This window comes from Panthera pardus, unplaced genomic scaffold (genome assembly GCF_024362965.1).
Source record: "Panthera pardus isolate Hobbes unplaced genomic scaffold, ASM2436296v1 HiC_scaffold_22, whole genome shotgun sequence".
NCBI classification, from domain to species: Eukaryota; Metazoa; Chordata; class Mammalia; order Carnivora; family Felidae; genus Panthera; species Panthera pardus.
In genome coordinates this window covers 29870987-29897938 of record NW_026526788.1, presented here as the reverse complement: position 1 = coordinate 29897938, position 26952 = coordinate 29870987, and the positions used below count along the sequence as shown (strand labels likewise).

At 41.9% G+C, this 26952-nt stretch overlaps 2 protein-coding genes across 2 annotated transcripts in view; both read right to left on the bottom strand.

Annotated features, from left to right (window-relative positions):
* Positions 1-9331, bottom strand: part of HK1 (hexokinase 1) — a 123999-nt gene extending 114668 nt beyond the window's left edge. Inside the window, exon 1 of the mRNA XM_019444379.2 lies at positions 9203-9331. The gene's annotated coding sequence lies outside the window, so the exon portion shown is untranslated. The remainder of the gene's footprint in view (positions 1-9202) is intronic.
* Positions 9332-10703: 1372 nt separating this feature from the next.
* HKDC1 (hexokinase domain containing 1) overlaps positions 10704-26952 on the bottom strand; it is a 49028-nt gene continuing 32779 nt past the window's right edge. Inside the window, exons 13-18 of the mRNA XM_019444381.2 lie at positions 26158-26253; positions 25858-25957; positions 24008-24191; positions 21839-21994; positions 16039-16272; positions 10704-11650 (exon numbers count right to left, since the gene is read on the bottom strand). Coding sequence (XP_019299926.2) covers positions 11503-11650; positions 16039-16272; positions 21839-21994; positions 24008-24191; positions 25858-25957; positions 26158-26253 — 918 coding nt within the window. The 3' untranslated portion in view covers positions 10704-11502. The remainder of the gene's footprint in view (positions 11651-16038; positions 16273-21838; positions 21995-24007; positions 24192-25857; positions 25958-26157; positions 26254-26952) is intronic.

Here is a 26952-nt window from a genome sequence, read left to right as displayed (position 1 = left end):
TTAATATGGGCTAAGGACTTTAGTAGGTATGTCGCCAAAGAAGATATACAAATGAGCAATAAGCATATAAAAAGATGCTCAATATCAGGGGCACCTGGGTGGCTCAGTCGGTTGAGCGTCCGACTTCAGCTCAGGTCATGATCTCGCGGTCTGTGAGTTTGAGCCCCACGTCGGGCTCTGTGCTGACAGCTCGGAGCTTGGAGCCTGCTTCCGATTCTGTGTCTCCCTCTCTCTCTCTGCCCCCAACCCAGTCGCATTCTGTCTCTGTCTCTCTCAAAAATAAATAACATTAAAAAAACCTTTTTTTAAAGATAGTCAATATCAATAGTCACTAGGGAAATGCAAATCGATACCATACTGAGATACTACTTCATAACAACTAGGATAGCTATAATCAAAAAGACTGTCAGGGCACCTGGGTGGCTCAGTCGGTTGAGCAACCAGCTCTTGATTTATGCCTAGGTCATCATTTCACAGTTATGAGATCAAGCCCCATGTCAGGCTCTAAGCTGGGCGTGGAGCCTGCTTGGGTCTCGGTCTCTCTCTCTCTCTCTCTCTCCCTTCCCCACTTGCACTTGTGTGCGTGCATGCATCACTCTCTCCAAATAAATAAACATTAAAAAAAAAAAAGACTGCCAATAACAAATGTTGATGAGGATGTGGTGGTGTGATTCTCTACTACACACACACACACACACACACACACACACACACACACACACTGCTGTGGTGGGAATGTAAATGATGCAGCCACTTTGGGAAACAATTTGGCAGTTCCCCCCAAAGTTAAAACATAGAATTACCATATGGGCCAGGAATTTCATCCCTAGATACGCATCCAAGAGAATTAAAATCATATGTTTACATAAAAACTAGTTCACAAAAGGTTCACAGCAGCACCATTCATAATAACCAAATGTAAAAACAAGCAAATACCCATGAACTTATGAAGGGATAAACAAAATGCAGTATATCCCTACAATGGAATATTATTTGGCATTTACCAGAAGTAAGCTTTGACACATGCTACAACATGAATGAACCTTGAAAACATTAAGTGAGTGATGCCAGACATAAAAGGGCACATATGGCATGAGTGTATCATATGGAATGTTCAGAATAGGCAATCCATAGAGACAGCTGATCAGGGTTTGCCTGGGGTAGGGCTCAGGAGGAATGGAGAGTGACTACTAATGGGTATAAAGGTTCCTTAGGGGCAATGAAAACATTCTGGGATTAGATGGTAGTAACAGATGCATAACTTGCTAATATTTTTCAAAAACACTGAATTTTATACTTTAAAAAGGTAAATTTTATGTTGTTTGAATTATATCCATATCTAAAAAAAAAAAAATTAGGTCGTCGTATTTGAAAAATTAGACAAAATGGATAAATTCTTGGAAAAATATAACCTGCCAATCTGATTCAAGAAACAATGGAAAGCCTGGATAGTATGATTATTCAAAAAAAAAAAAAAATTGAAGCGGTAGTTAAAATCTTATCCCAAAGAAAATAAAAGGCTCAAATGGCTTTTGAAGCCATGAAACTGTCAATGAGTTCTTTCAGAAAACAAAAATTCATATCATGAGACACGTATACCCATACAAAAACTAGACAATGACTATATGAAGAAGAAAAATTATAAGCTTATCATTCATAAATATAGATGCAGAAATTCTACATAAAATATTAGCATATCAAATCCAACAGTTATAAAAATGGTAACAAACCATGACCAAGATGGGTTTATCCAGCATTGCAGTGATGCTTTAATATCATTAAATAGACGTTACTCACTTTTATGAGAAAAAAATGTACACTATTTCAACAGTGTAGTAAAAGAATTTGACAAAATTCGATACCTGTTCGTGGGAAAACAAAACGTCTTAGTAGACTATGACTAAAGGAGAACTTATTTAAGCTGATAAAAGGCACTCCCAAAAACACATAAAAATCATTCTAGGTCGATGGAGCAGGTGCTCAGCCTTCAAGATCCGCAAGGGGAGGTGGCCGCTGAGCACAGGAGGAAGCCCCGCTTTTCATGGGTGCTCTGTTTCAGGCTTGGTCCAGCAGTGGGCAGGGCCCGTGGAAATCAGCGAGAACTTGCCATCAGGAAAACATGAAGAAATCCCAGGAAATTAACAAGGGAAAAAGAAAAGAGTGTAACTTAACTACCTTTCAGAGAAAGCGGAGGGACTCTGAGATCACACAGCAAAAGCAGAAGGCAGCTAATGAGAAGTCTGTGCAGATTAAGAGGAAAATGCTGAGTGACTGTCTGGAAAACCTGGTGCTACCACCTAGTAGGTATATTATAAGCTCTGTGATCAAGACTTTGTAGAGTAAACAGTCATTACATGTCCGGTAACAGATCCTTATAAAACTATTTTAAACGTTACCTCTCAGCTTGTCTTCGTGTGATGTTTTAGAGCCATTCTCCAAAAGTAAAACACTAACCGTGCATATGAAAAAAAATTATTCTAAATGAAGAAACGTGTAGTTATACACTTTAAAATCAGGAATAAGACAGAGATACTCACTACTGCCATTTCACTTCAACATCGTACTGTATGATTTAGGGAACATAGACAAAAGACAAAATTAAAAGCATAGGAATAAAAAAAAAAGAAATAAAACCGACAATATCGGTGGATTATATGATTGTCTAGACATAAAATCCAGAGTCATTTAAATAACTAGAAATAAGAGGAGATTCCTAAATTTGATAATTTCACTGTGGTTGTGTAAGAGACTGTCCTTGTTCTCAATAGATACATGATGAATTATGTAAAGGTAAAGGGTCGTGGTCTCTGCAATTCATTTTTAAATGATTCTGCAAACCTAGAATCATTTTAATGGTAAAAGGTAAGTAACCTCGATTATATTACTATATATATATATATATATATATATATATATATATACACACACATACCCAGCAGAGAGGGAGATAAAACAAATCTGGCAAATATTATCAATGAGTGAACTTAGGTGAAGGATAAATGGGAGTTCATTGCAACAGTTTTGCCAGTTTTCTGTAGATTTCAGATTTTTTTCAAACTGACAAGGTTAATGACAGTCATAGAAAAGTCTAGTAAGGTGATTGGATATAAGATTAATAATAAAAGTCAATTGCGTTTCATTGCATCAGCAACCAAAGAATTGGGAACTAAATTTTTTTAAAGGACTAAATTTATAATCACAAAACTGTATCACAAAACTATAAACTACTTAAGAATAAATCTAAGAGCAAAAGAATGCAAGACTGATGTAGGAAATCACAAAGTTTGTTTGAAAACATTAGGAAAGACCTAAATCAATGGAGAAACAATCCATGTTAATGGCGAGGAAGAATTAATATCCTAAAGAGATTATTCTCCCCAAATTGATCTACAAATGCAGTACAACGTAAATACCAAAAGGGTTTTCTTAGTTTTGCTTTTTGTAGAATTTAAAAGCTGCCATGTCATGTCAGTGGAGAAAGCAGAGGCTAGTCAAGAAACAGAGCTTATAGGGGTGCCTGGGTGGCTCAGTTGGTTAAGCATCTGACTCCTGATTTCGGCTCAGGTCATGATCTCGTGGTTGTGAGATTGAGCCCCATGTTGGGCTCTGTGCTGGGCACGGAGCCTGCTTGGGATTCTCTCTCTCCCTCTCTGTCTCCCCCTCCCCCCCCCCCCACTTTCTCTCTCAAAATAAATAAACTTAAAAAAAAATAAACAGAGCCTATAAAATTAGTTACCTAAATGAGGGGAAAATAAAATTGGTTTGAGGGGCACCTGGGTGGCTCAGTTAAGCATCTGACTCTTGGTTTCAGCTCAGATCTTGATCTCACAGTTCGTGGGCTTAAGCCCCACATCAGGCTCTGCACTGACAGCAAAGAACCTGCATGGGATTCTCTCTCTCCCTCTCTCTCTGCCCCTTCCCCACTCATGCTCTTTCTCTTTCTCTCTCTCTCTCAAAATAAATAAATAAACTTTAAAAAAATTGCTAGTGTCATTCTAAGAAAAATTTTTAAAAATTTAAAAGTAAAAAAATTAAAAATAAAATTGGTTTGTAACTCATCCATACATAAAAATCATTTCCACCTATATTAAGAATAAATGTCAAAAGCAAAACCTTATAATTTTATTTTTTTAAGTAATATCTGCACCCAACATGGGGATCAAACCCACGAGCCTGAGATCAAGAGTCACAAGTTCCACTGACTGAGCCAACCAGTGCCCCTCAAGAGCAAAATTTTTAAATGTTTTAGAAGACAATACTGTTGAAAATCTTTCTGACCTTGAGGATAAAGAAAGATTGGTTCAGAAACAAAAAAATGCTACCTTTTTAAAAAGATTAAAAAATTTGACAATATTAAATTTAGAACTATGTTCATCAAAACCTTAAAATGAAAGGATGAGAAGATATTTGTAATGCCTAAAACTGACAAAGCACTAGATCCATGATATATAAAGAATTCTTACAAATCGGGGTGCCTGGGTGGCTCAGTCGGTTGGGCGTCCGACTTCAGCTCAGGTCATGATCCCGTGGTCCGTGGGTTCGAGCCCCGTGTCGGGCTCTGTGCTGACAGCTCAGAGCCTGGAGCCTGTTTCAGATTCTGTGTCTCCCTCTTTCTCTGACCCTTCCCTGTTCATGCCCTTTCTCTGTCTCAAAAATAAATAAATGTTAAAAAAAAAATTAAAAAAAAAAGAATTCTTACAAATCAATAAAAAAGGAACCAACAGCTCAATTTAAAAATAGGCAAAAATAAATAAATAAATAAATAAATGATTTATTAATTAATTAAAGCATTTCATGGAAGAAGGAAAACATTTGGTCCATACAATGGATTGTTAAATATCAGGGAAATACAAATTAAAAGCACAATTATATACCACTATACGCCTATTAGAATGTTAAATAGACCAACCAATCCAAGTGCTGGCAAAGATGTGGAAAAACTCAAACTCTCATAAACTGCTGATGGGAGTATAAAAGGGTTCCACTACTTTGGAAGATAGTTTGGCTTTTGCCTAAAAACTTAATCAAATGACCTAGCTATTCTAGTCCTAGGTATTTGCCCAAGAGAAATGGAAGTATGTCCATACAAAGACTTGTATACAATGTTCATAGCTGCCTTATTTGTAATAGTCAAAAACCGGAGACAATCCAAATATCCATGACTAGATGAATGGACAAACAAACTGTAGTGTATCCACAGAATAGAATACTCAGCGAAAGAAGGAATGAATTCTGGATACTGGCAACAACCTGAATGGGTTTCAAACTAAGTACACTGGGTGAAGAAAGCTGGATTTTAAAAGTATACCACCTGTATGCTTCCACTTATATAAAATTCTGAAAAATGAAAACGAAACTATATAACCTAGAAACAGAAAGCAACTCAGTAGTTAACTGAGTAAGGGGAAAGAGGTGCAGGGCAGAAAAGAGGTGTTACAAAGGGTCACGAAGAAACCTTTGGTGGTGATGGATATGCTTATTATCTTGATTGTGGTAATGATGTCATCAAAACATCAAATTATACACTTGAAATATGAGCGGTTTGCTGGGTGTCGAGGAAAAGAGCTTGCCATAGCTTGACTCTAAGAGAATGGAATAATGTCTTTTAGAGAGAAAATGCTTCTTTTTATTCAAATACCTCAACAGGCCTTTTGGGCTGGGAAAGTTGAAATACCTTGGGCTGGCATGGGGGTGGGTTGAGACTATGGAAGAGTCCTTAGCTCTATAAAAGAGAAATTTTTCACTTTAGGGAAAGAGTCCAGAATTCAGAGAAGAGAAGGATATGAGAAAGAAGCCTCCAGAGAAGTTGGAAAGAGTCCCTAATACCTACTGCTAGCAGAGACTATGGAGAACGATGGCCAATGAGAAATTCCCTGGGGTGGAGACAGTCATAGAACTTTGATACCTAATATTCACATGTAAATGGTTTCCTATTCTATGAAGTATTTCCCCTTCACCATCCCCAAACCTTTAGCTCAGTCTGTTCCAGACACTGGCCTTGAGTTCATGGTGTTAGGGGAATCCAAGAGGAAGGGACAGTTCTGCACATCGGAAACAGAGAGAGAGGCAGCAGCTGCAGGAATTGTGACATCAGCTAAGATGAGTGGGAGCACACTGGAGGCAGCAATAACAGGAGTAACTGGAAGGTAGAAGCATTCCACTCAAGAATGTTGAACTATTGAGGCACCTGTGTGGCCCAGTCGGTTGAGAGTCCGACTTTGGCTCGGGTCATGATCTCGCAGTCTGTGAGTTCGAGCCCCACATCTGGCTCTGTGCTGACAGCTCGGAGCCTGGAGCCTGCTTCAGATACTATGTCTCCCTCTCTCTCTGCTCCTCCCCGACTCATGCTGTGTCTCTCTCTCATGCTCTCTCAAAAATAAATAAACATTAAGAGAGAAAGAGAAAAAAAAAAACTTAAAAAAAAAAAAAGAACGTTGAAATATTAGGGCAGGGGACAGGACTTTCTCCAGCATGTGGGATAAGGGAAATGAGCCATTTTCTTTGAGTATTAAAGGCAAGAATGACCCTAGACTAGCTGACTTTGTGAAAGACCACTCTAGACCATGCTAGCCGTCACAGAAGTGACTCCGTAGGAACGGGGTCACAGACAGACAATGACGTGAACGGCACCCCCTGGAATTGTACCTTGTGCTGTTAGTGCATCGTTTAGGTGCACTAGCTCTTTAGGTCAATAGCTCAAACCATTCTGAGTCCCTAAATTATCAATAACCTACCTTACACCCTGTCTCTCTTTCTTTCTTAAATGTACGTACCAAAAAAAAAGGGAAGATTTTTAGTTTCATTTTCTTCACAGCATCATTCTTCCATTGGCTGGACCAGAAAGGAACTCAACTCCTCTTCTCTAATTTCCCCTTAGTTCACCCCAAATAGAAGCCACCAGATCCTTGTATTATCCCCGACTTGACCCAAGTCCCATCCTTCCTCCAATAAAATATGGCTCACGAGGAGTTTCAACTGTGAACTAACAAGAGAAGGAATATATCAAGACAGTGTAGGTGGAAGGAAGGGGTTGTGAGAAATGCATTTCTCCCAGTTGCCATTCACTACCCCTCCACATGGCTGGGCAGTAGGCTTGGAAGGACCTTTAGGTTGATGTTCATGTTGATCACACCAATAAGACAAGCCCCGTAACAATAGGAAGAAGCATAACGCAAGTACCTCACACGTGTGCGAGTGGCTCACAGCTTATCCCCATGTCTACATACTTACCTTGTGTACTTCCCATAACCTTGTTAGGCTGTTATATTATCTTCTATTCTTTTTTTAAATATTTATTTATTTTTGAGAGAGAGAGAGAGAGAGAGAGAGAGAGAGAGAGAGTATAAGCAGGAGAGGGGTAAAGAGGGAGGGAGACACAGAATCTGAAGCAGGCTCCAGGCTCTGAGCTGTCAGCCCAGAGCCCAATGCGGGGCTCGAACCAACAAACTGTGAGATCATGACCTGAGCCAAAGTCAGAAGCTTAGCTGACTGAGCCACCCAGGTGCCCCTATCTTCCATTCTTACAAAAGGAAAATGAAACTTAGAAAGGTTAAATAGCATGCCCAATTCTTCTGAGTCCAAACCACAATGCCTTTCTGCCATCTAAGATGCTATCCCAAACAAGTGCCAGGTCTAGTAGGACGTTTCAGTCAGGGATTATTAACCTAGGTCCCAAGGGGAGACCCCCAAAGTGGGGAGTCCATGAACTTCTTTAGGATTTATTTTCAATCACCTCTAATTGAAATTTAGGGGGCGCCTCGCCTGGGTGGCTCAGTCAATTAAGCGTCCGACTTGGGCTCAGGTCATGATCTCACGGTTCGTGGGTTCTAGCCACATGCTGACAGCTCAGAGCCTGGAACCTGCTTGGATTCTGTCTCCCTCTATCTCTGCCCCTACCCTGCTCACGCTGTGTCTCTGTCTCAAAAATAAACAAACATTAAAAAAACTGAAATTTAGCATTTCCTTCCATTTAGAATGTGGACAACAAACCACAGTAGTGGTAAGCAATACCTTGGACTTTGTCTCCAGGAGAAACCATGGACATTTTCATATCTATGCTGTTGTTGCAAATGTCTCAAAATACTGTTTACACTCATCAGGATTTCAGAATTATGATTATTAAGTTCCTGCTGGATCTCATTACAGTGCATTAAAAAATAATCACATATGTTACTCTATCACCACTTTAGTAACTGTGATTCATAAGTATCTTATGCATTTAAAAGCATTATGAGGGGAGTCTGGGTGGCTCAGGTCATGATCTTGCAGTTCCGTGAGTTCAAGGCCCGCGTTAGGCTCTCCGCTGTCAGCGTGGAGCCTGCTTTGGATCATCTTTCCCTCTCTCTCACCGCCTTTCTCCTGCTTGTGTGCTCTCTCTCTCTCTCTTTAAAAAATAACTTTAAATCAATCAAGCAAGCAAGCAAGCAAGCAAGCATTATGAGAAAGTACCTGTAGGTTCCTCATACTTGCCAAAGGGGTTTATGGTGCACACATACACTCATGCCAATGCACACACACACACACACACACACACACACACACACACACATATTTTCACACAGGTTGAAGGATGCGGCAAATGGTCAGGAATTGTGTTCTCCTCTTGTTCCTGTTTACGACCATATTGTACTGCAGATATTTATATGTCTTTCCTTCCTTGCTAGCATGTGAGTTCTAATAAAGCAGGAATGGTATCTTCTATTCCTTTGAGCCTTCAGTGCCTAGAACGGGGCTTGGCATTCACTGAACAATCATTTATAGAGTATCTACTGTGCATAAGGCGCAGGTCCCATTGGGGGTGGCTGAATAATGGAAAGACTCAAAGGAGAGCAATAAATTCATTCACAAACTTGTTTGAGCATTCATTCATTCATCCGCTTAGAGGATTATCTAATGGCAACTCGACGCCAGCCACTGAGGTAGGCTCTGGGGAAAATAGGAAAAATGAGATCTGAGTCCTTGTTCTCACAGGGCACCCATTCTAGCTAACGAAAACAAGATTTCTGAAGACAGACAAATAGGAATGAGGTCACTTGTTCTGGAGAGTCAGAGTCGTAGGGAAAATCTAGTTCTCAAGTCTATGTTTATTAGATCTTTTTAGCCAAAAGGTTACTGGGAGAAACTAACCACAGGGTAGAAAATGTAGACTAAGATGCCCTTCATAAGAGGAAAAGTCTGTGGGGTCCACAGGAGGACAATTTACCTTGTTGTGTGGTTGCTGGTCTTGCCTAGCAAACCTTGTGGAGACGTTAGTCTTCCATTGCCCCCGGTGTTTCAGGGCCGGCCTGTCCAAAGACAGCAAGATGGATGCGTGCCCTCTCTGCAGTTCTGCTCTGCTTCAAAGATTCTATGATGCTATCAATTAGTCAGAATGTGCAAGGTTGCCTAGATACCTTGGGGCTTCTTTTTCTTGTAGGAGACCAGAGCTGGGTGACCTCCTCAAACCTGCCAAATGTGTGGTGAGAGACCAGGTATGGGAGAATGTGGTCATACAACTGCCTGGATATCTGGGCCAGATCATCCGTCCAGGCAGGAGGGCAAAGGGAGAGACACCCAGCAGAACTAGGAGAGAAAGGGATGGGGGCTGGGTGTGTCTTAACACCGAAAAGGAGAGCTGGGAAAAGATAACAAGGACAGCAAGGTTTGGGGTTAAGACAAAATCTGATAAAGTGAAACATTTCCCTGAAGAAGCATAAAATCCAAATACAAAGAAATAAATTTAATGAATCCATACAACATCTCTTCCGAGAAGTATAACCTTAAAATACAAAAAATAATTTCACTTTGGTAAATCTAGGTCCCACCCACAGCAGTATCTCTGTCTGTGTTCACTGAATGCGTGAAAAAATATTTCCTAGGGAACCTCAACTCCTTCATCTGTCCCCAGCTCCAGCTGGCCTCTCTCTTACCCTCCTTCGGCCTCCTCCATTCTGTCGGAACATCCTGCTTCAGCAAATGGTGACAGTTATCGCTAGGAATTAAGTACGTACATCAAAATCAACCTGGATGATCTGGAATATTATTCTTTTCAGTCTGTAGCCCATGATAAAGACCTCTACTTTTTCCACGGGAAATTTCTTGGAACACTTCATTTTTCAATCACGCCTCCATCTAGTAAGTATTTAGTAAGAACAGCATAGTCCTGCCTTCCCTGGAGCACTACAAAAACGTATCTAACCGAGGGCTTGCAATCTACTAGTCCAGATGAGAAATGCCTACAGGTAACTCTGTGACAAGGTAGAATGTCACAGGTGGCTCAGATTAATGGGGAGAGGGGAGGTAGAGAGAGAGAGAAAAAAGAGAGGACATCCACTGGGGCAATGGTCAGGGACAGGCCATCTCCACCTAGTTCTGGAGGGTAGAATGCAGAATAGCGGGGCCTGTGGGAGGGGCAAGTTCCAGCGAGGTAGAAGTCAGAGTGAAGTCAAAAGGCCCTTCAGTCAGCTTTAGCTGTTCAGAAGCAAGAGCTTTAGGATCATGTGATAAATGCCCAGTCACTGGAAGTATTCATTCAAATGAGATTTGGATAATTTACTAAAGATATGGTGGAAGATATTCCATATACTTCCCCCTGTTGGTAAGAAGTTTGGGCTAGAGAGATGCTCTCAGCAACTTCTGACTCTACGTGTGCCTTATTCCACCGGCAGAGCAGGAAGTCAGCAAGCGAGCCTCCCAAATGAAACATTAATACCTCATGCAAAGAATCTTGAGAAATCAAACATTCTTTATTCATTTACTGTATTTCATACACCTAGCAGTCCTTTAAACAACTATCGACAGCAGCAACACGAACCACAGGTAAAATGAAAACGGGTGCCCCAAATGGCACCCTCCCCAACACACACGCATGTGGAGAAGCACAGTCCTACAGGCTGCTGACATTACTCACTTTAAGCATGAAAAGATTCCTACAGGGCTGCCTGGAAATCAACCTTCTTCATCCTGGAGCTGATACTCCGAAGTCTTTGTTCTCTTTCCATGTTTGAGGTCAACATGACAAGTTAAGGACAAGTTAGATTAGATTTCCAGTTTATTACATGAGACCCTATCCTTCTCAAGTGTGCATCCCCAAGTGAGGACCCAATCTACTATAAGCAACGGCTGAAGCATCCCAGAGGGGGACTCGGCCAGCCAGGCCTCACGGGCAGATGGCATGTATGTTTCAAGTCCAACAGCCGCAGGACCCAAAGCCATAGAGAACTAGCAGCTTGGGCCTCAACTGAAAAATTTGCTAAAAGGGGATCTCTCGGGCCCAGCTGCTTTGATTTTACAAGTTGGCCCATCTTTGGCCCAAATATGCCAATGATAGGTATCATTTAATGCCCTTGAAAAAAACACTGAGTAACAAAATGCTAAGAGTACCCGAGAACCCGGGGTTCTCTTCCGGTCATCCAGAATGTGAAGTCAGCTAGAAGCTTGCCTGTTGGTCCCTGACCGACTCATCTGCCAGAGGAAAGGCTGGTCAGTATCCAAGGCATGTGGGGCCCAACCCTGAGGGAGTCCCTATTTCTCCTTCTGTGCCTGCTGTAACCTCTTGGCCACAGCAGTGATCAGAGCAGCTCCCTTTCCACTCCCATCTTCTGACAGCATGAGTGTCACATCACATCGAGGAGCTAGTTCTTTCACAGTTTCCTGCAATATCCGAGAAAAGCTACAAAAGAGAGAGAGAGAGAAACATCATCAGCACTCACATAAGGGATCAACATATTTGTGAATGGTTCCAATCTAGTTTGTTCCTTCCAGCTTGCTTCTCAAGGCTCTAGAACAGCTCCATACACCTCTTCCTAAATAGCTGTTTTAATTTTACCTTTTGTTGAGCAACTATTAATGCCAGAGGCTCTTCTAGGTGTTTTACATACAGAATATACATACAGTCAAAGTGTAATAACAGTTTAAAAGCAGTTATTAGTATTTTCACAACATAAAAAAAATTGATACTCAGAAGTTAAGAAATTTTTCTAAGCTTGTACAATTAGTAAGTTATATTAGGACTTGAACCAGGCCTATCAGTTCTCAACCTCACATTTTTTTTTTGTTTTTGTTTCAAAAATCCCTAAATGTTTATTTTGAAAAATTTCAAACTTACTATAGAGCTGAAAGAATAGTTTGCTGAACGCCTGAACACCCTCTGCCTACACTCAACAAAGTTATAATTTTATCCTACTTGCTTTATCCATTCACCTATCCATCCTTCCCTCCCTCCATTGATTTTCCCCCAAAGCACATAGTTGGCCTCTCTCAACTATCCTTTGATATATTAAATCCATTTGAGGGGACATCTTGTAAGTTGAATTACCAGGGCAGTCTGTGAGGTCAAAGTATGTTTAACAGAGGCCTGGGCATCTAGGCCCCATGTCCTGTGGTCCTGTGTTACCATGAATGGTACAAGTGGTGTTCATCTCTGAGGGCCAGCATGCTAGAGCAGGTTCTGAACCCGACTCCATCACACAGCCAGTGGGTGACTCTGGCCAACCGCTGATGCTCCCTGGGGCCCTACTGGTTATGTAATAGGAGAAAGTTTGAGGTCTTCTTGAAGGCACAGCAGGGTGGTTAGCCCCCAACTTTCCAGAAGAAAGGAGAAATGGCTTAGTGGTCACAGGTCAATCAAGTCTTTCTTTCTTCTTTCTTTCTTTCTTTCTTTCTTTCTTTCTTTCTTTCTTTTTCTTTCTTTCGTTTCTTTAAGCATACAATTCAGTGTTTCTTAGCATATTCACAAAGTTATGCAACCAGCACCACTATCTAATTCCAGAACATTTTCATCATCTTAAAAAGAAACTCCATGCCCATTAATAGTCACTCCCCGTTCACACCAACCCCCGGGTGCCCCCCTACTTTCTATCTCTATAGATTTGCTTATTCTGGACATTTCATATAATGGAATCGTATAGTAAGTGGCCTTTTGTGTCTGGCTTCTTCTTTCAATTAACACGATATTTTTCAAGGTTGCTCAGAGTTATAGCATGTGTCAGTACTTCACTCCTTTTTATGAGTACTAGTCCATTGTACAGATACACTACATCTTGTTTATCCACTCATTGCTTGGTGGACATTTGGACTGTTTCCCCCTTTGGTTATCGTGAATAGTTCTGCTATGAACGTCACCAGCAAGTTTTTGTGTGAACATGTTTTCAGTTCTCTTGGATACACCTCGGAATGGAATTGCTGGGTCATATGGTAACTCTATGTCTATCTTTTTCAGGAACTCCCAAACTGTTTCCCACCGGCAATGTATGAGGTCTCCAATTTTGCCATATCCTCATCAACACTTGTTAGTGTCACTCTTGTTTATTACAGCCATCCTAATGAGTGTGAAATGGTACCTCATGGTCTTGGTTTGCATTTCTCCAGTGACTAATGATACTGAGCATCTTTCCACATGCTTATTTGCCACTTACACATCTTTGGAGAGATGCCTATTTAGACCCTTTGCCCATTTGTTGATGGGGTTATTTGTCTTTTTAATTGTTGAGTTGTAATTGTTCTTTCTATTTTCTAGGCAGAAATCCTACATCAGATATAGGATTTGCTAATATTTTCCATCATTCTGTAGGTTGCCTTTCACTCTGTCGTATTCTTTGATGCACAGAAAGTTTTAATTTTTATAAAGTCCAGTTTACCTATTTTTTCTTCTGTTACTTATGCTTTTGATGTCATATTTAAGAAATCATTGCTTAATCCAAGGTCACAAAGATTTATACCTATGTTTTCTCTTAAGAGCTTAATAGTTTTATCTCTTAAATTCAGGTCTTTGATCCATTTTAAGTTGATTTTTGTACATGGGATGAGGTACGAATCCAATCTCATTTTTTTTGCAGGTGGATATCCAGTTGTGCCACCATTTTCTGGAAAAAATATTCTTTTCCCATTAAAAGGTCTTCACCTTCTTGTTTAAAATCCCTTGACCATAAATGTAGGGGTTTATTTCTGAGCTCTCAATTCTAGTCCGATGATCTCTATGTTTATCCTTACGTCAGTACCACACTGTTTTGAGACTGTAGTTTTATTGTAAATTTCAAATAGAGAATTGTGAGTTCTCCAACTTTGTTCTTTTTTAAGACTATTCTAACTAGTCTAAGTTCCTTGCATTTCCATATGAATTTTAGGATCAACTTGTTGATTTCTGCAAAGAGGTCTCCTGGGATTTTGATCATGATTGTGTCGAATCTGAAGATCAATTTGTGAAGCAATGCTACGTTAACAATATTAAGTCCATTAACATAGGCTGTCATTCTATTTAGGTCTTCTTTGTTTTATCTCAACAATGTTTTCTACTTCTCAATGTACAAATCTGACATTCCTTTTGTGACATTTATTGCTAATTATTTTATTCTTTTTGATTGTGTTGTAAATGGAATTGTGTTCTTCATTTCATTTTCAGATTGCTCATTGCTAATGCATAGAAATGCAATTGATTTTGTGTATTGATCTTGCATCCTGAAATCTTGCTGAACTTGTTTAACAGTTCCAATAGTTTTTTGTAGATTATTAAGGGTTTTCTGTATACAAAATCAGGTCATCTACAAACAAAGATAGTTTCACTTTTGCCTTTCCAATATGGATACTTTTTATTTCCTTTTTCTTGATTAGTTGCCCTGGCTAGACTTGCCCTTGATTTTCCCTTTGAAGTCACATATGTTTGGTCTGGTCTGACAAGCCTCTGCCTTTAATCAAGTCTGGACTGAGAGACAAAAACCATGCAACCATCTGGAGGCAGTGCCAAAGCAGGACAATGTTGAACAGCAGTGACAAGAGTAGGCACCCTTGTCTTGTTTCTGATTATAAGGGCAAAGCATCCAGTCTTGCACCAGTACGTATGAAGTCAATTGTGGGTTTTTCATAGATGCTTCATCAGGTGGAGTCCCTTTAGCTCTAGTTTGTTGAGTGCTTTTATCATGAAAGGTATTGTATTTTATCAAATGCTTTCTCTGCACCTATTGAAATGATCATGTGGTTTTTGTCCCTTGGTCAAGTCTTGGTTCAAGAGAGAAGAGGCTCGCAGGAACCACATCAAAAGTAAGCGACTGCGAGGGGGAAAACAAGAAAAGATACTAGGCGGTGATGTTGGAGAATTAGTCATCACCATAGGAGGGGCTGAGGATCAGGGGTTACAATAATAGTATGTTCATGTATATATTTCAGTATGATTGGAAACTTTTATAAGCTTGTTAATACTTTTCATTTTCACCAAAACAAAATGTTAAACATTAAATGAAAATAATAGCTTTCATCATTGACCTTTTTGTGATGTGCCATGCACTCTACAGATACTGTTTAACTTAATCCTCGGGGCGCCTACGTGGCTCAGTCAGTTAAGCGTCCGACTTTGGCTCAGGTCATGATCTCGTGGTTCATGGGTTCGAGCCCCGAGTCAGAGACTCTGTGCTGCCAGCTCGGGCCCTGGAGTCTGCTTTGGATTCTGTGTCTCCCTCTCTCTCTGTCCCTCCCTGACTTGCGTTCTCTCTTTCCCTCAAAGATAAACAAACATCAAAAAATGTTTAACTTAATTCTCACAACCACTTATGAGGTAGGTAAGATTTTTGTTGTCATTTTACAGATTAAGAACTGAGGCTCGAAGAGGGTGAGAAACTGACCCTCAGCCTCCCAGCTTCTAAGTGGTGGAGCCAGGATCCAACCCTACATTTCCTGATGGGGCTCTCAATCCTTCTGTCCACTGCCTCTGAGCTAAGAAAGTCATAACCAGTTCATACTTGGCAAACGCTCTATGCTGTACAAAATATTCAGTTCTCGTCACTTCCCTGTGAGGTCAGGTGAGAATATGTCAGTAATAATGGCTTGTATTTGTGGAGCACCGTGTCAAGTACATGTAGGAACTCAATCCTCATGGGGCCCTATGAGGCGGAGATTATTACTACCTGCCTTTGACTGTTGGAGATCAGGGGGTTCAGAGAGGATGGTGAATACTCCCACATCCTACCACTAAGACACAGAGCCACAAGGGCTCACACCTTGTCTGCTAGAGCCGTGGGGTCCACTTTCAGCTTCAGCACCTTCCCACCCCCACCTCTCTGGGGCACTTACTGAGGGTGCAGCTTGTACAGGGTGCCATCCACACCCACGGTAACCTTCAGGTTCTCAAGCCCCTGGTCTTCCCTCCTCTTCTCCACGATGGCTGCCAGGCCAGCGCCATAGAGCTGGGCTGCCCGCCGGGACACAGCTCCGCACACCTCCTTCACCACAATGCTGTCCTCACACGTGCTGTCCAGGCCAAGCTGCTGCAGGATCCTCCTGACCTGGAGGAGGGCCAGCCGATCGCTGCAGACAAGCAGAGCGGGAGGTCAGGACCTGCTTCGGGGGGCCCCGGAACCCGCTCCACATGGCTCACAGCCCCCCGTCCCCAGATGCCCTAGGCAGAGGGAGGAGAAAATGATCCAAGAAATGGCTAAGTTAGAGCAGAATGCCACAGAAGCTGAGACTCAAGAAAGTCTGCCGCCCCCAGGAAGTCCCATCATCTTTACAAAATAAAGCGTAGCACACAGTTTCTCACACCACGTCTAAACTCTCCCACTGAGCACGCCAGCTCCTGCTGCCCTGCTGTTTGATGAGAAGCTAGCTTTCCTTCTATTTAACTTTTTCTGATTTCCTGCTTTCTCTTCCCAACTAGACTACATGTCCTTGAGGGTAAGACTATATTCTCAGTAGTAGCCAGCATAGGGCTGTGTATATTCAGTGGGCAAGTGAAAAAATTAATATACAATGTACCATCAGCACCTTTGTGAGCAGGAATCTGCACGTGCGACCACGAGCATGTATGCACGTGCAAAGCACCCATCGCGGGGACAGGCTGGCTTTGAGTCTAGACCCTGATTCTCTCATGGTGAACTTACAGAGCTCTGACTCCCAAGCTAAACAACGTGAAATTATATCCTTGACTGCCTCAGGGAATACTTAGAGAAGAAGAATGTTATCAAGAGAGAACTGAGAAAAAAAAAAAAAAAAGAGAGAGAGAGAACTGAGAAAGAATCTATACGGCTGTATAGTGGGTTCAACAGGTGAATGGTGGCACAGCCAGACAAGAGAATCCTTTGTAAACCTTAGAGGTGAATTTGCATGAGACTATTTAATGCTATGGCAAGTATTCATGACATATTAAGTGAAAAAATAGATTATAAAATACTATGCGCCATATGATCTTGGTTTTCATGAATGTGCATCCTTGCATAGAAAAAAAAAGCAGAAGGAAATCTATTCAGTTGCTGGTAGGAGTACCAGTAGGTTCTTATTTTCTTGCTTTTACTTTTGAATGAGCAATATGTGTATAGGGAGAAAAAAAGGGGATTTTTTTTAAGTATGTAAAAAAATAAAACCTGAAATTCTTTCCACAGTCCCAGCCTTCACAGTTTATCTTGTTCTTTCTGTTTTTTTTTTTTTAAGTTTATTTATTTATTTTGAGAGAGACAGAAATAGTGTTAAGTGGAGGAGGGGCAGAGAGAAAGGAGAGAGAGGGAATCCCAAGCACAGAGCCCAATGTGGGGCTCAAACCCACGAAGCTGTGAGATCATGACCTGAGCCAAAACCAAGAGTCAGGACGCTTAACCGACTGAGACACCCAGGTGCCCCCACCCCGCTTCTTTAATCTGCATTCCCCCCGCTCAATCCTCAGAGCAATCCTTGGAGTTAAGCAGTACAGTACTTATCTTTTATAAGGAAAGGAATTGTCCAGAAAGGTGAAGCAACTTGCCTCAGGTCACACACCACAAGCAATCTTAAACTCAGACTCTGAGACTATAAGCCTAGGACACTCCCCACAACCCAAGAATCGCTGTTGCATCCATTGGACAACGTGCTTTGAAATGGACCACAGACAGCATAGCACCTACCATTCCCAACTGGTACCAGATTGGATGTGATTTTCTTTTTATACCATGAAGTTTAAAAACAAATAAAATAACTAGAAATAGGAAACCAAAGCATCCAAAGCAGACACCTTTTGTGTGGCAGAAGCAAATATTTCTGGAGGCATATAGGTCCTGCTAACTTACTCTTGTCCAAGAACATCTTCCTTTGTATTCAGGGGACACACACACACACACACACACACACACACACACACACAGCGAAGATAGTCAATGTGCTTATCTCTTGCACATGAGGAAGAAATCATTTTTCCCCACAGCAAAAGAGGATCGCTCTGGTCATCAACAGTGATGACTTTTAACTTGCACTTTTGAATCTAATAGGTTGAAGAGCAGACCAAAAGGGATGCTGGATATCTGCTTATCACAACTTCCGAAACACAAAATTGCTGCTGCTGCTGCTGCTGCTGCTGCTTATTCCAGCACCATCTCCTTAGCAAGAACGGCCCTACAACAGTCCATCTGATTTCTCTAAGTACACTGCTTTCACTTCTAAAGAGTTTTCTGTTTTTCCCAAAGTGATTTGTGGCTTGCTGGCATGTGGCCATGCAGACCAGGGAAATTACATGAATGAATGCAAATTGAAAGAAATTCCAAATACAAATCTGGACAAGAACGGCACTGGTAGGGAGAAAAAAAAAAAAAGCAGTGACATTGACACATTTGTACATGACTGGTGGTGGTGGAAAGTGGAACCACCTTTTTAGAAGTGTGTCCACAGGGAAATGCTTCTTTTTTTTTTTTTAATTTTTTTAACGTTTTATTTATTTTTGGGACAGAGAGAGACAGAGCATGAATGGGGGAGGGGGGGCAGAGAGAGAGGGAGACACAGAATCGGAAGCAGGCTCCAGGCTCTGAGCCATCAGCCCAGAGCCCGACGCGGGGCTTGAACTCACGGACCACGAGATCATGACCTGAGCTGAAGTTGGACGCTTAACTGACTGAGCCACCCAGGCGCCCCGGGAAATGCTTCTTTTAACCAGATACTTCTACTCCTGAGGAAATAATTTGTGAGCTGCAAATGGTTACACAAAAATAATAATTACGGTGTTACTCAGAACTGCGGAAATCCATAAATTATAAGCTAGACATCTTATACTAAAGGGAGAGTTTAGTAAATTATAGTATAGCAATCTAATGTAACATTATGCAGCCATTTTAAATGATAATTACACCAAAGACTTGAGATGGGGAAGTCTCTAGAAGTATTCCAGCTAAAAATTGCAGGAGTATTAGCATTAACTTACCATCATTTTACAATCTCAAGTGAAATCACAGATCTTGGCAATAAGCATCAGTGACTACTTACATCATAAAAGACAGACAGTAGTGTCTAGGTGGCTCATTCAGTTAAGCGTCCAACTGTTGATTTCGGCTCAGGTCACGATTTCACATCCCGCATTGGGCTTGGTGCTGACCGCATGGAATCTGCTCGGGATTCTCTCTCTCTCCCTCTCCCTCTCCCCCTCCCCTGTTCCCACTCTCTTTCTCTCAAAATAAGTAAATAAACTTAAAAAAAATAAAAGTAAACAAAAGAGAGACAACTCAATGCCACTTCTGAAATATTCTTGTCCAAAACTCAACACTGAATCTAACCATGCATCTAGGTCTAACTACGAAATTGTAGAAAATATAAGAGAGAAGAAAATCTTAAATGCTATAACCAGCAAAATCTAGAACACAGGAAACTTCTAGGATAAAATAAGTTTCTTCATCCAATATATTCCAAGGGGAAACAAGAGAAGTTTATATATTAAAAAAGATTCTAAAAAAAAAAAAAAAAAAAAAAAAAATATATATATATATATATATATATATATATATATATATATATATATATCTCAACCAAATGACCTGTCTGGACCTTGTTTGGATATTGATGCAAACAAATGCACTGTAAAAACCATTATTTTTATGCAATTTGGAAAATAGAAACATTGGCAGGATATTTTGACTTTAAGGTTTATCATTAGCTATTTTAGGTGTGGTGATGGTAATGTGGTTATGTTTTTTTTTAAAGAACTAATATTTTATAAACACATTTTAAAATAATTATAGGGGCACCTGGGTGGCTCAGTTGGTTAAGTGTCCAACTTCGGCTCAGGTCATGATCTCGCAGTTCATGAGTTCGAGTCCCCTTGTGTGGCTCTGTGCTGACAGCTCAGAGCCTGGATCCTGCTTCAGATTCTGTGTCTAGCTCTCTCTCTATCCCTCCCCCACTCATACTCTGTCTCTCAATAATAGATAAACATTAAAATTTTTTTTAAATAACTCCCATGTTTATAGCAGCATTATCAACAATAGCCAAAGTATGGAAAGAGCTCAAATGTCCCTCGATGGATGAATGAATAAAGAAAATGTGGTATGTATACACACACACACACACACACACACACACACACACACACACACAACGGAGTATTACTCGGCAATCAAAAAGAATGAAATCTTGCCATTTGCAACTACGTGGATGGAACTGGAGGGTATTATGCTAAGTGAAATTAGTTAGAGAAAGACAAAAATCATATGACTTCACTCATATAAGGACTTTAAGAGACAAAACAGATGAACATAAGGGAAGAGAAACAAAAAGAATATAAAAACAGGGAGGGGGACAAAACAGAAGAGACTCATAAATAGGGAGAACAAACTGAGGGTTGCTGGAGGGGTTTTGGGAGGGGGGATGGGCTAAATGGGTAAGGGGCATTAAGGAAGCTACTCCTGAAATCATTGTTGCACTAGATGCTAACTAATTTGGATGTAAATTTTAAAAAATAAAAAATAAAATTAAAAAAGTTTTTAAATAGTTATAGATAAACTCACATAAAATGTGAGATTTGTTTTGGGGTGCCTGGATGGCTCAGTCAGTTAAGTGTCCAGCTTCGGTTCAGGTCATGATCTCGCGGTTCATGGGTTCCAGCCCCACATCGGGACTTTGAGCCTGGAGCCCACTTTGGATTCTGTGTCTTCCCCTCTCTCTGCCTTCCCCCTGCTCACGCTCTGTCTCTCTCTGTCTCTCAAAAATGAATAAACGTTAAAAAAAATTTTTTTTAAATGTGAGATTTGTTTCAAATTCATCCAGTTTAGGGGTGGGAAAAGCAGGAGTATATCAATGAACGAAGTTTGGTCATGAGTTGATCATTATTGAAGGTGGTGATGCAAACAGTCAGTTCATTTTACCATTCCCTCTATTCTTCTATGTTTAAAACTTTTCAGGGGCATCTGGGTGGCTCAGTCAGTGAGTGTCTGACTTCGGCTCAGAGCATTATCTTGCCATTCATGAGTTTGGGCCCCGCGTAGACTCTGTGCTGACAGCCTGGAGCCTGGAGCCTGCTTCAGATTCTGTGTCTCCTTCTCTCCCTGCCCCTCCCCCGCTCATGCTCTGTCTCTCTCTGTCTCTCAAAACTAAATAAATAAATGTTTTTTTAAAAAATTCAAAAAGAACTTTTCATAATAAATCATAAAATAGAAACCAGAATTATAACTGACAATTGTCCTGTACAATCACTGAATAAACAATATACAGAATGATATGTGTAGTATGATTGCAATTATGCAAATATGTTTACACACTTTTAAAAATTTGAAAGGGAATATGTAAAAATCAAAACAGCTATATTTGGTCATGAGCATATAGGTGATTTTTTTTTTAAAGAGTTTTCTTTCATATTATGGACACATCATCTTTTTAGGAACAAGAGAGGATCATTATTTTTCAGCCTAAGCTAAGTCCTGTGTAACAGTTTAGGAACCTCAGGGCCCAGGCACGCAGCTGGCCCTTCAGTTGTGTCCTGTGGTCCTGATGCAGCTGGAGAGACAGAGCAGCTCTAGGAGGAAACCCCTTGCCCAGACAGGCCCTTACTGTTTTTATTTTTAAATCTCAAGCCTGCTGGACCCCAGCATGACAGCAGCACATCCCAATCAGTGCCTCTCAGACCAAGCAGGTGAACCTGCTCACACATCACCTTTCAATCTGGGACAGGAACTTGGTTTCAAAGATGCCCCTGGTCCGGAGACGCTCTGAAATCTGCCCACGGAAAAGGAGACCGTGCTTGGTGAGGTCAATCAGGATCTGCCGCACAATCTCCCCCAGGTACATCCCGCTGGTCATTTTCTCATATCTGTTTGGAGAATAGAGATAAGATTGGTAAGAGCAGGAAAATCAGCACTGGTGAGTGGTTCACAAAAGGACCACGGGTCTGGGTATGGAAGGTATGCCCATTGGCATCCAACAACTGCCTGGTTTGGAGTGGTTCGGAGTAGGCTGTAGATCCAGAGAAATGCAATGTAGAAGTCTGCATGATGTGGGAAAGCCAGTCTTTGGAGCCATGTTGACCAGGAAGAAGCCAGGCCCCAGCTCTCCCACATACTAACCGTATGACCTGAGCAAGCACTGTAAGCCATCATCTATAAAACAGGGAGCAAACTCCTGGTCCCACAAGAGTGTTGGGAGGCCAGCATCTGGCGCAGAGCAGGTACTGAGCAAAAATTGAGTCCCTTGCCAGGTCCCAAAGCCCGCTCTCCTCGGCTTTGTATTATAAATCTGGTCTACTAGATTCCCCTTGGCTTTGTATTTGAAGAAATCTAGAGATTCACTAGAGATTCTCTCCATGAAATAATAAACTGCACACACCAGGGGTTCTTTAAAAATATTGGCTCTCCTCCCCCTTTCTACCAGGCTATGAACTCCATGAGGGAAGGAACAAGAGGAAAGGGGGCTCTGTAACCAACAGGCACTGACCAGACACTTTGCACAGGCATCTGCAACAGTATTAATAACAGTGATGTGGAGCTAGACAGCCACTTCCTGCAGGGTCAGGTGGAAAGCTGAGTATATCTGAGACTTACGTGCTGGACTTGTACTCACTTAACTGCTTGGGACCTCATCAGTCTAAGAAACTAAGACTTAGACAAATAATGGTGACAGCAAGGCAAATTCAAATGTGTTGCCCCCTCAAACTCTCACTCTAAAAAATGTCAGCCTCCAGTGGATTCAGACACAAAACTGAGTCAGAAGGAACTTGCCCCTTCAGAAGAGCCATGATACTCAAATGCCCCAACTTGGGATTCAGAGACAAGGTTCCTTCTTTTTGGATCAACCTCTGGTTCAGCTGGGCTGACCATAACTCACCTTCCTCTCAGCTACAGAGACTAGTGCCAAAGGAAGAGCAGGACCATTAAGGCTGGTCTTGGCCTTGCCCAAGCATCTTCCTGTACAGTGTTCTCAGCTCCCTAGTTACCAAGGCATCTGTGGCCCAGGTATCTCATTACATGTCCTATCTGTTCAACTTCTCCACTTGGATATCATCATCATGATAAATCTATATTTTCATCTTATTGTATATATTAAGATACTGAGTTTCATTGTGACAAACACCATATGGCCTGATAGTAAAACATTTACAATCTGGTCCTTTACAGAAAAAGTTTGCCAACACCTGCTGCCACGGATGGGCCTGGGTTAATTATCAATTCCTAGCACGTTACCTCTATTCTACCCACTGCTTTCTCTCTTAATCAAGAAGCTCGATGAGAACACAAGTGAAAATGTACTCTATTTTTTTTAAAGAATCATTCATTGCTTTCAGTATTTTTAATATGACTAGTAACTGGAACATACCTCACAAGTGATTGTGACCCATGGTGGGACATGACATCATGACTAAGAACCAATACTCCCATCCATCACTTGCTGCCCCACCCCCACCCCCAACTGCAACAGAAGTCACCAGAGTGGCAGCCAGCTCTTGAAAGGCTGAGGATGTTGACCTCTAAACTGGATTTACTAGAAGCCCACCCTGAGAGGGCCTACTAAGTCAGCATTCTCCTGCTCTGTGACACTTGGCCCACGGTGAATGGACTTTGTAACCATCTCTGAATCACTTCCAAAACCACCACGAGACCTTATGCCACCTTATGGTAATTAGAAAAAGGTACCTCTCCTTTCCACTTGTTGGGAACTTGCCCTGTGTTTTGTTTTTGTTCTAGTCAGACACTTCACTGACCTCTGATGGAGAGTTGTAATGAAAATACAAAGCTGTACTGTCTATGATATGAACACAGTACCCTCCCCCAGAGCTGGTAATGTCGTACACAGCACAACATGCATAAATACACACATCTGCCCTCCTCACCTCTGTTTGCCAGGGTTCAAAGACCCCTCATCCACCTTCTTGTCATATTGCGTCCGGATGTCATCTATGCAGCCATTATCTCCAAACCCTCCCCACTCGGTGTTAATGCACATCTTCCCTTCGTCTCCTTCCACCAGCTCGATGTTCTTCATCTCCTCCATGTAGCACATGTTGCTGCCTGTTCCTAGAACGAATCGTGAAGGGACTTTAGTCTTCAAAAGACATCACCAAGTCCTAAAGAAGCAGAGGAGCACAGTGGACGGGAATTTAGGCTTGGAGTCAGATATGACTGGGTATGAGTTCCAGCTTAACGCTCATCACTAGGCGACCATAGACAAGTATCTCATCTTTTAGGGGTCCAATTTCTTCATCTGTAAAAAGGAAATAACACCTGCCTTATAGATTTGTTATAAAGGAAAAAATGAGATGGTGTTCACAAGCTTCCTCCACATAGTAAGCATCCAGGAAAGGGGTCCCTGAGATAACACCATCCTCCTTCTCCTCATCACCGTCATCATCACATCACATCATCATCCTCTTCCTCATCATTACTGTAGGCTATAGGCACACAAAGTGAGCTCCCAAGTAGTCACAGTTAGCAGCCAGAGCTAGAAGGGACCATGAGGAATTATCTAGTCTTAGAAAAGTAAACATTGGCATCCATAGGCCACCTTCTTTCTCCTTTGCTCATGACGTGGTCTCAGAACTATTCTCAGAGCAGCAGCCCAGGCAGCGACTATATTCAATCAAGCAAGTCTCACCCCTTTGTCCTCCTAATTCTAGCCTGACCCCTCCCACAGATGAGGAAACTCAAGTCCAGACAGAAGGAGTAACCCTCCCACAGTCACAAAATGGTAAGAGTTTCTGGGAGATGAAACTCTTGGCTGGCACTGAAGGCATCTCACTCTACCTCCTCTCCTTGTTCTAGCCACTGTTCACATTCAGGGAGTCCAGACAACCAACTGGAACAACTTTCCCGGATTCTGTCATTAGTAACCTGTGCCTGTCACTTGATGCCTATCATCTCCATCTTCATCTGTTTAAACCCCTTCCCTTCACCAATTGGAGTCATCCCCTTGAAATCCACCCTTCTGCTTAATCACTGCTGGACTTCTCCCAAAGGTCCCTAAAATACCTATATTATATGCCAGACCACTCCCTTCTCTTCTCTTATACCTCTCTTCTTCTTTCCAACTCTTCCCCACCCTGTGCACCCTGACAGCCAGAAGAGGTCAGATAACAGAGGAGATGTACGTTGGAGCCACATGAAAATCTAGCTCCTTCAGCCCTAGGCCCACATGATCCAACTATGGTCTCTTTCCACCCAGGATAATTTGCCTCAAGGCCCTATTTTGAAAATCGCTTCTTTCTATGCCATTCTCCTTCCTCAACAAAAGGGCAACGTTGGCTAAGGACCCTTAAGGAGAAAGATATTAAGTAAAGATTTAGAAAGTAGGAGACCTGGAATCCTAATCTTAACTTCATCTCTGCCTTGGTCAAAGCTGGCTTTAGACTTGCTGTGTAATGGAAAAATGGTCCCTGTGTACTTCCCTACGTGAAAAGGAAACCACCAGGGAGTCCCGGGTGTCTCAGTTGGTTAAGCATCTGACTTTGGTTCAGGTCATGACCTCACAGAGATCTCACAGAGTCCTCATCGGGCTCTGCACTGACAGCTCAGAGCCTGGAGCCTGCTTCAGATTGCCTGTCTCCTTCTCTCTCTGCCCCTCCCCTGCTTATGTGCTCTCTCTGTCAAAAATAAAGAAACATTTAAAACAACTAAATAAATAAAAGGAAACCACCAAAAGATGAGATGATGAGAGCAGGCTAATGGGACATGCGTGACCACTTACCTGCAATCAGGCCAATCTCACAATTAGGATCTTCATATCCACAGGTCATCATAGTCCCCACTGTGTCATTCACGATCGCAACTATGTCCAGGTCAAACTCCTGCAAAGGAAGCAGCCATATTGTAAGTAGGATGTACAAGCCAAACAGGCTCAGGAGGGCCACATCAGCTCAAGGTGGGGCGGGGTTGGGGGGGGGGGCGCGGCAGAGGCTGGAGTCACAGGGCTCGGCACAGGATGGCAGAGTAAAGGGACCTGGGAGAAAGGGCAAGGTGAGACATGAGCCTTAACACCATAACATACATTTCTCCTCTTGATGGCTTCCCTGAGCATGTCCACCACATCTTCCCCTTCACAGTCAGTGGCCTTGAAGCCTTTGGTCCACTCAATGAGTGTTCCCTGAAGGAAAGAAGAAGAAGTTCATTTGAGCAATAATAGTTTGCTGGGACCACTGCACAATCTCAACATCCAATAGATTTGAAGTGCTGGGGTCGGCTGCTAGTCCAAACCATGTGCTTTTGACTGTTCCATCTCTGCAGCCTATCACTGGGCCCAGAGCATGATGCCCAGACAAGGTCCACTGCCAAGGGGAACAACTGTAGCAGCTTGTATTTATCAAGGGTCAACTCCTGTTCCCTGGCCATGACCTCACAGAACAAAGGCCTGGATCACAGGGATTCTATTTCTAATTTAACCAAGGACCAATTAAGATGTGATTAAAGGGGCGCCTGGGTGGCTCAGTGGGTTGAGCGTCGGACTTCGCCTCAGGTCATGATCTCATAGTTCGTGAGTTCAAGACCCACGTCAGGCTCTGTGCTGACAGCTCAGAGCCTGGAGCCTGCTTAGGATTCTGTGTCCCCCTCTCTCTCCGCCCCACCCCTGCTTGTGCTCTGTCTCTCTGTCTTTCAAAAATGAATAAACATAAAAAAAATTTTTTTAAAGATGTGACTAAAGATAAATGCTACAAAATGTCCATCAAAGCATGGTTCCACAGTGAAAAACTAGAGGCATCCTATCATTACAATATACATCTATTATCTGGTACATTGATATAGGAAACGTTAAACAGTCATAAAAAATCATGCTGTAAGAGAACAT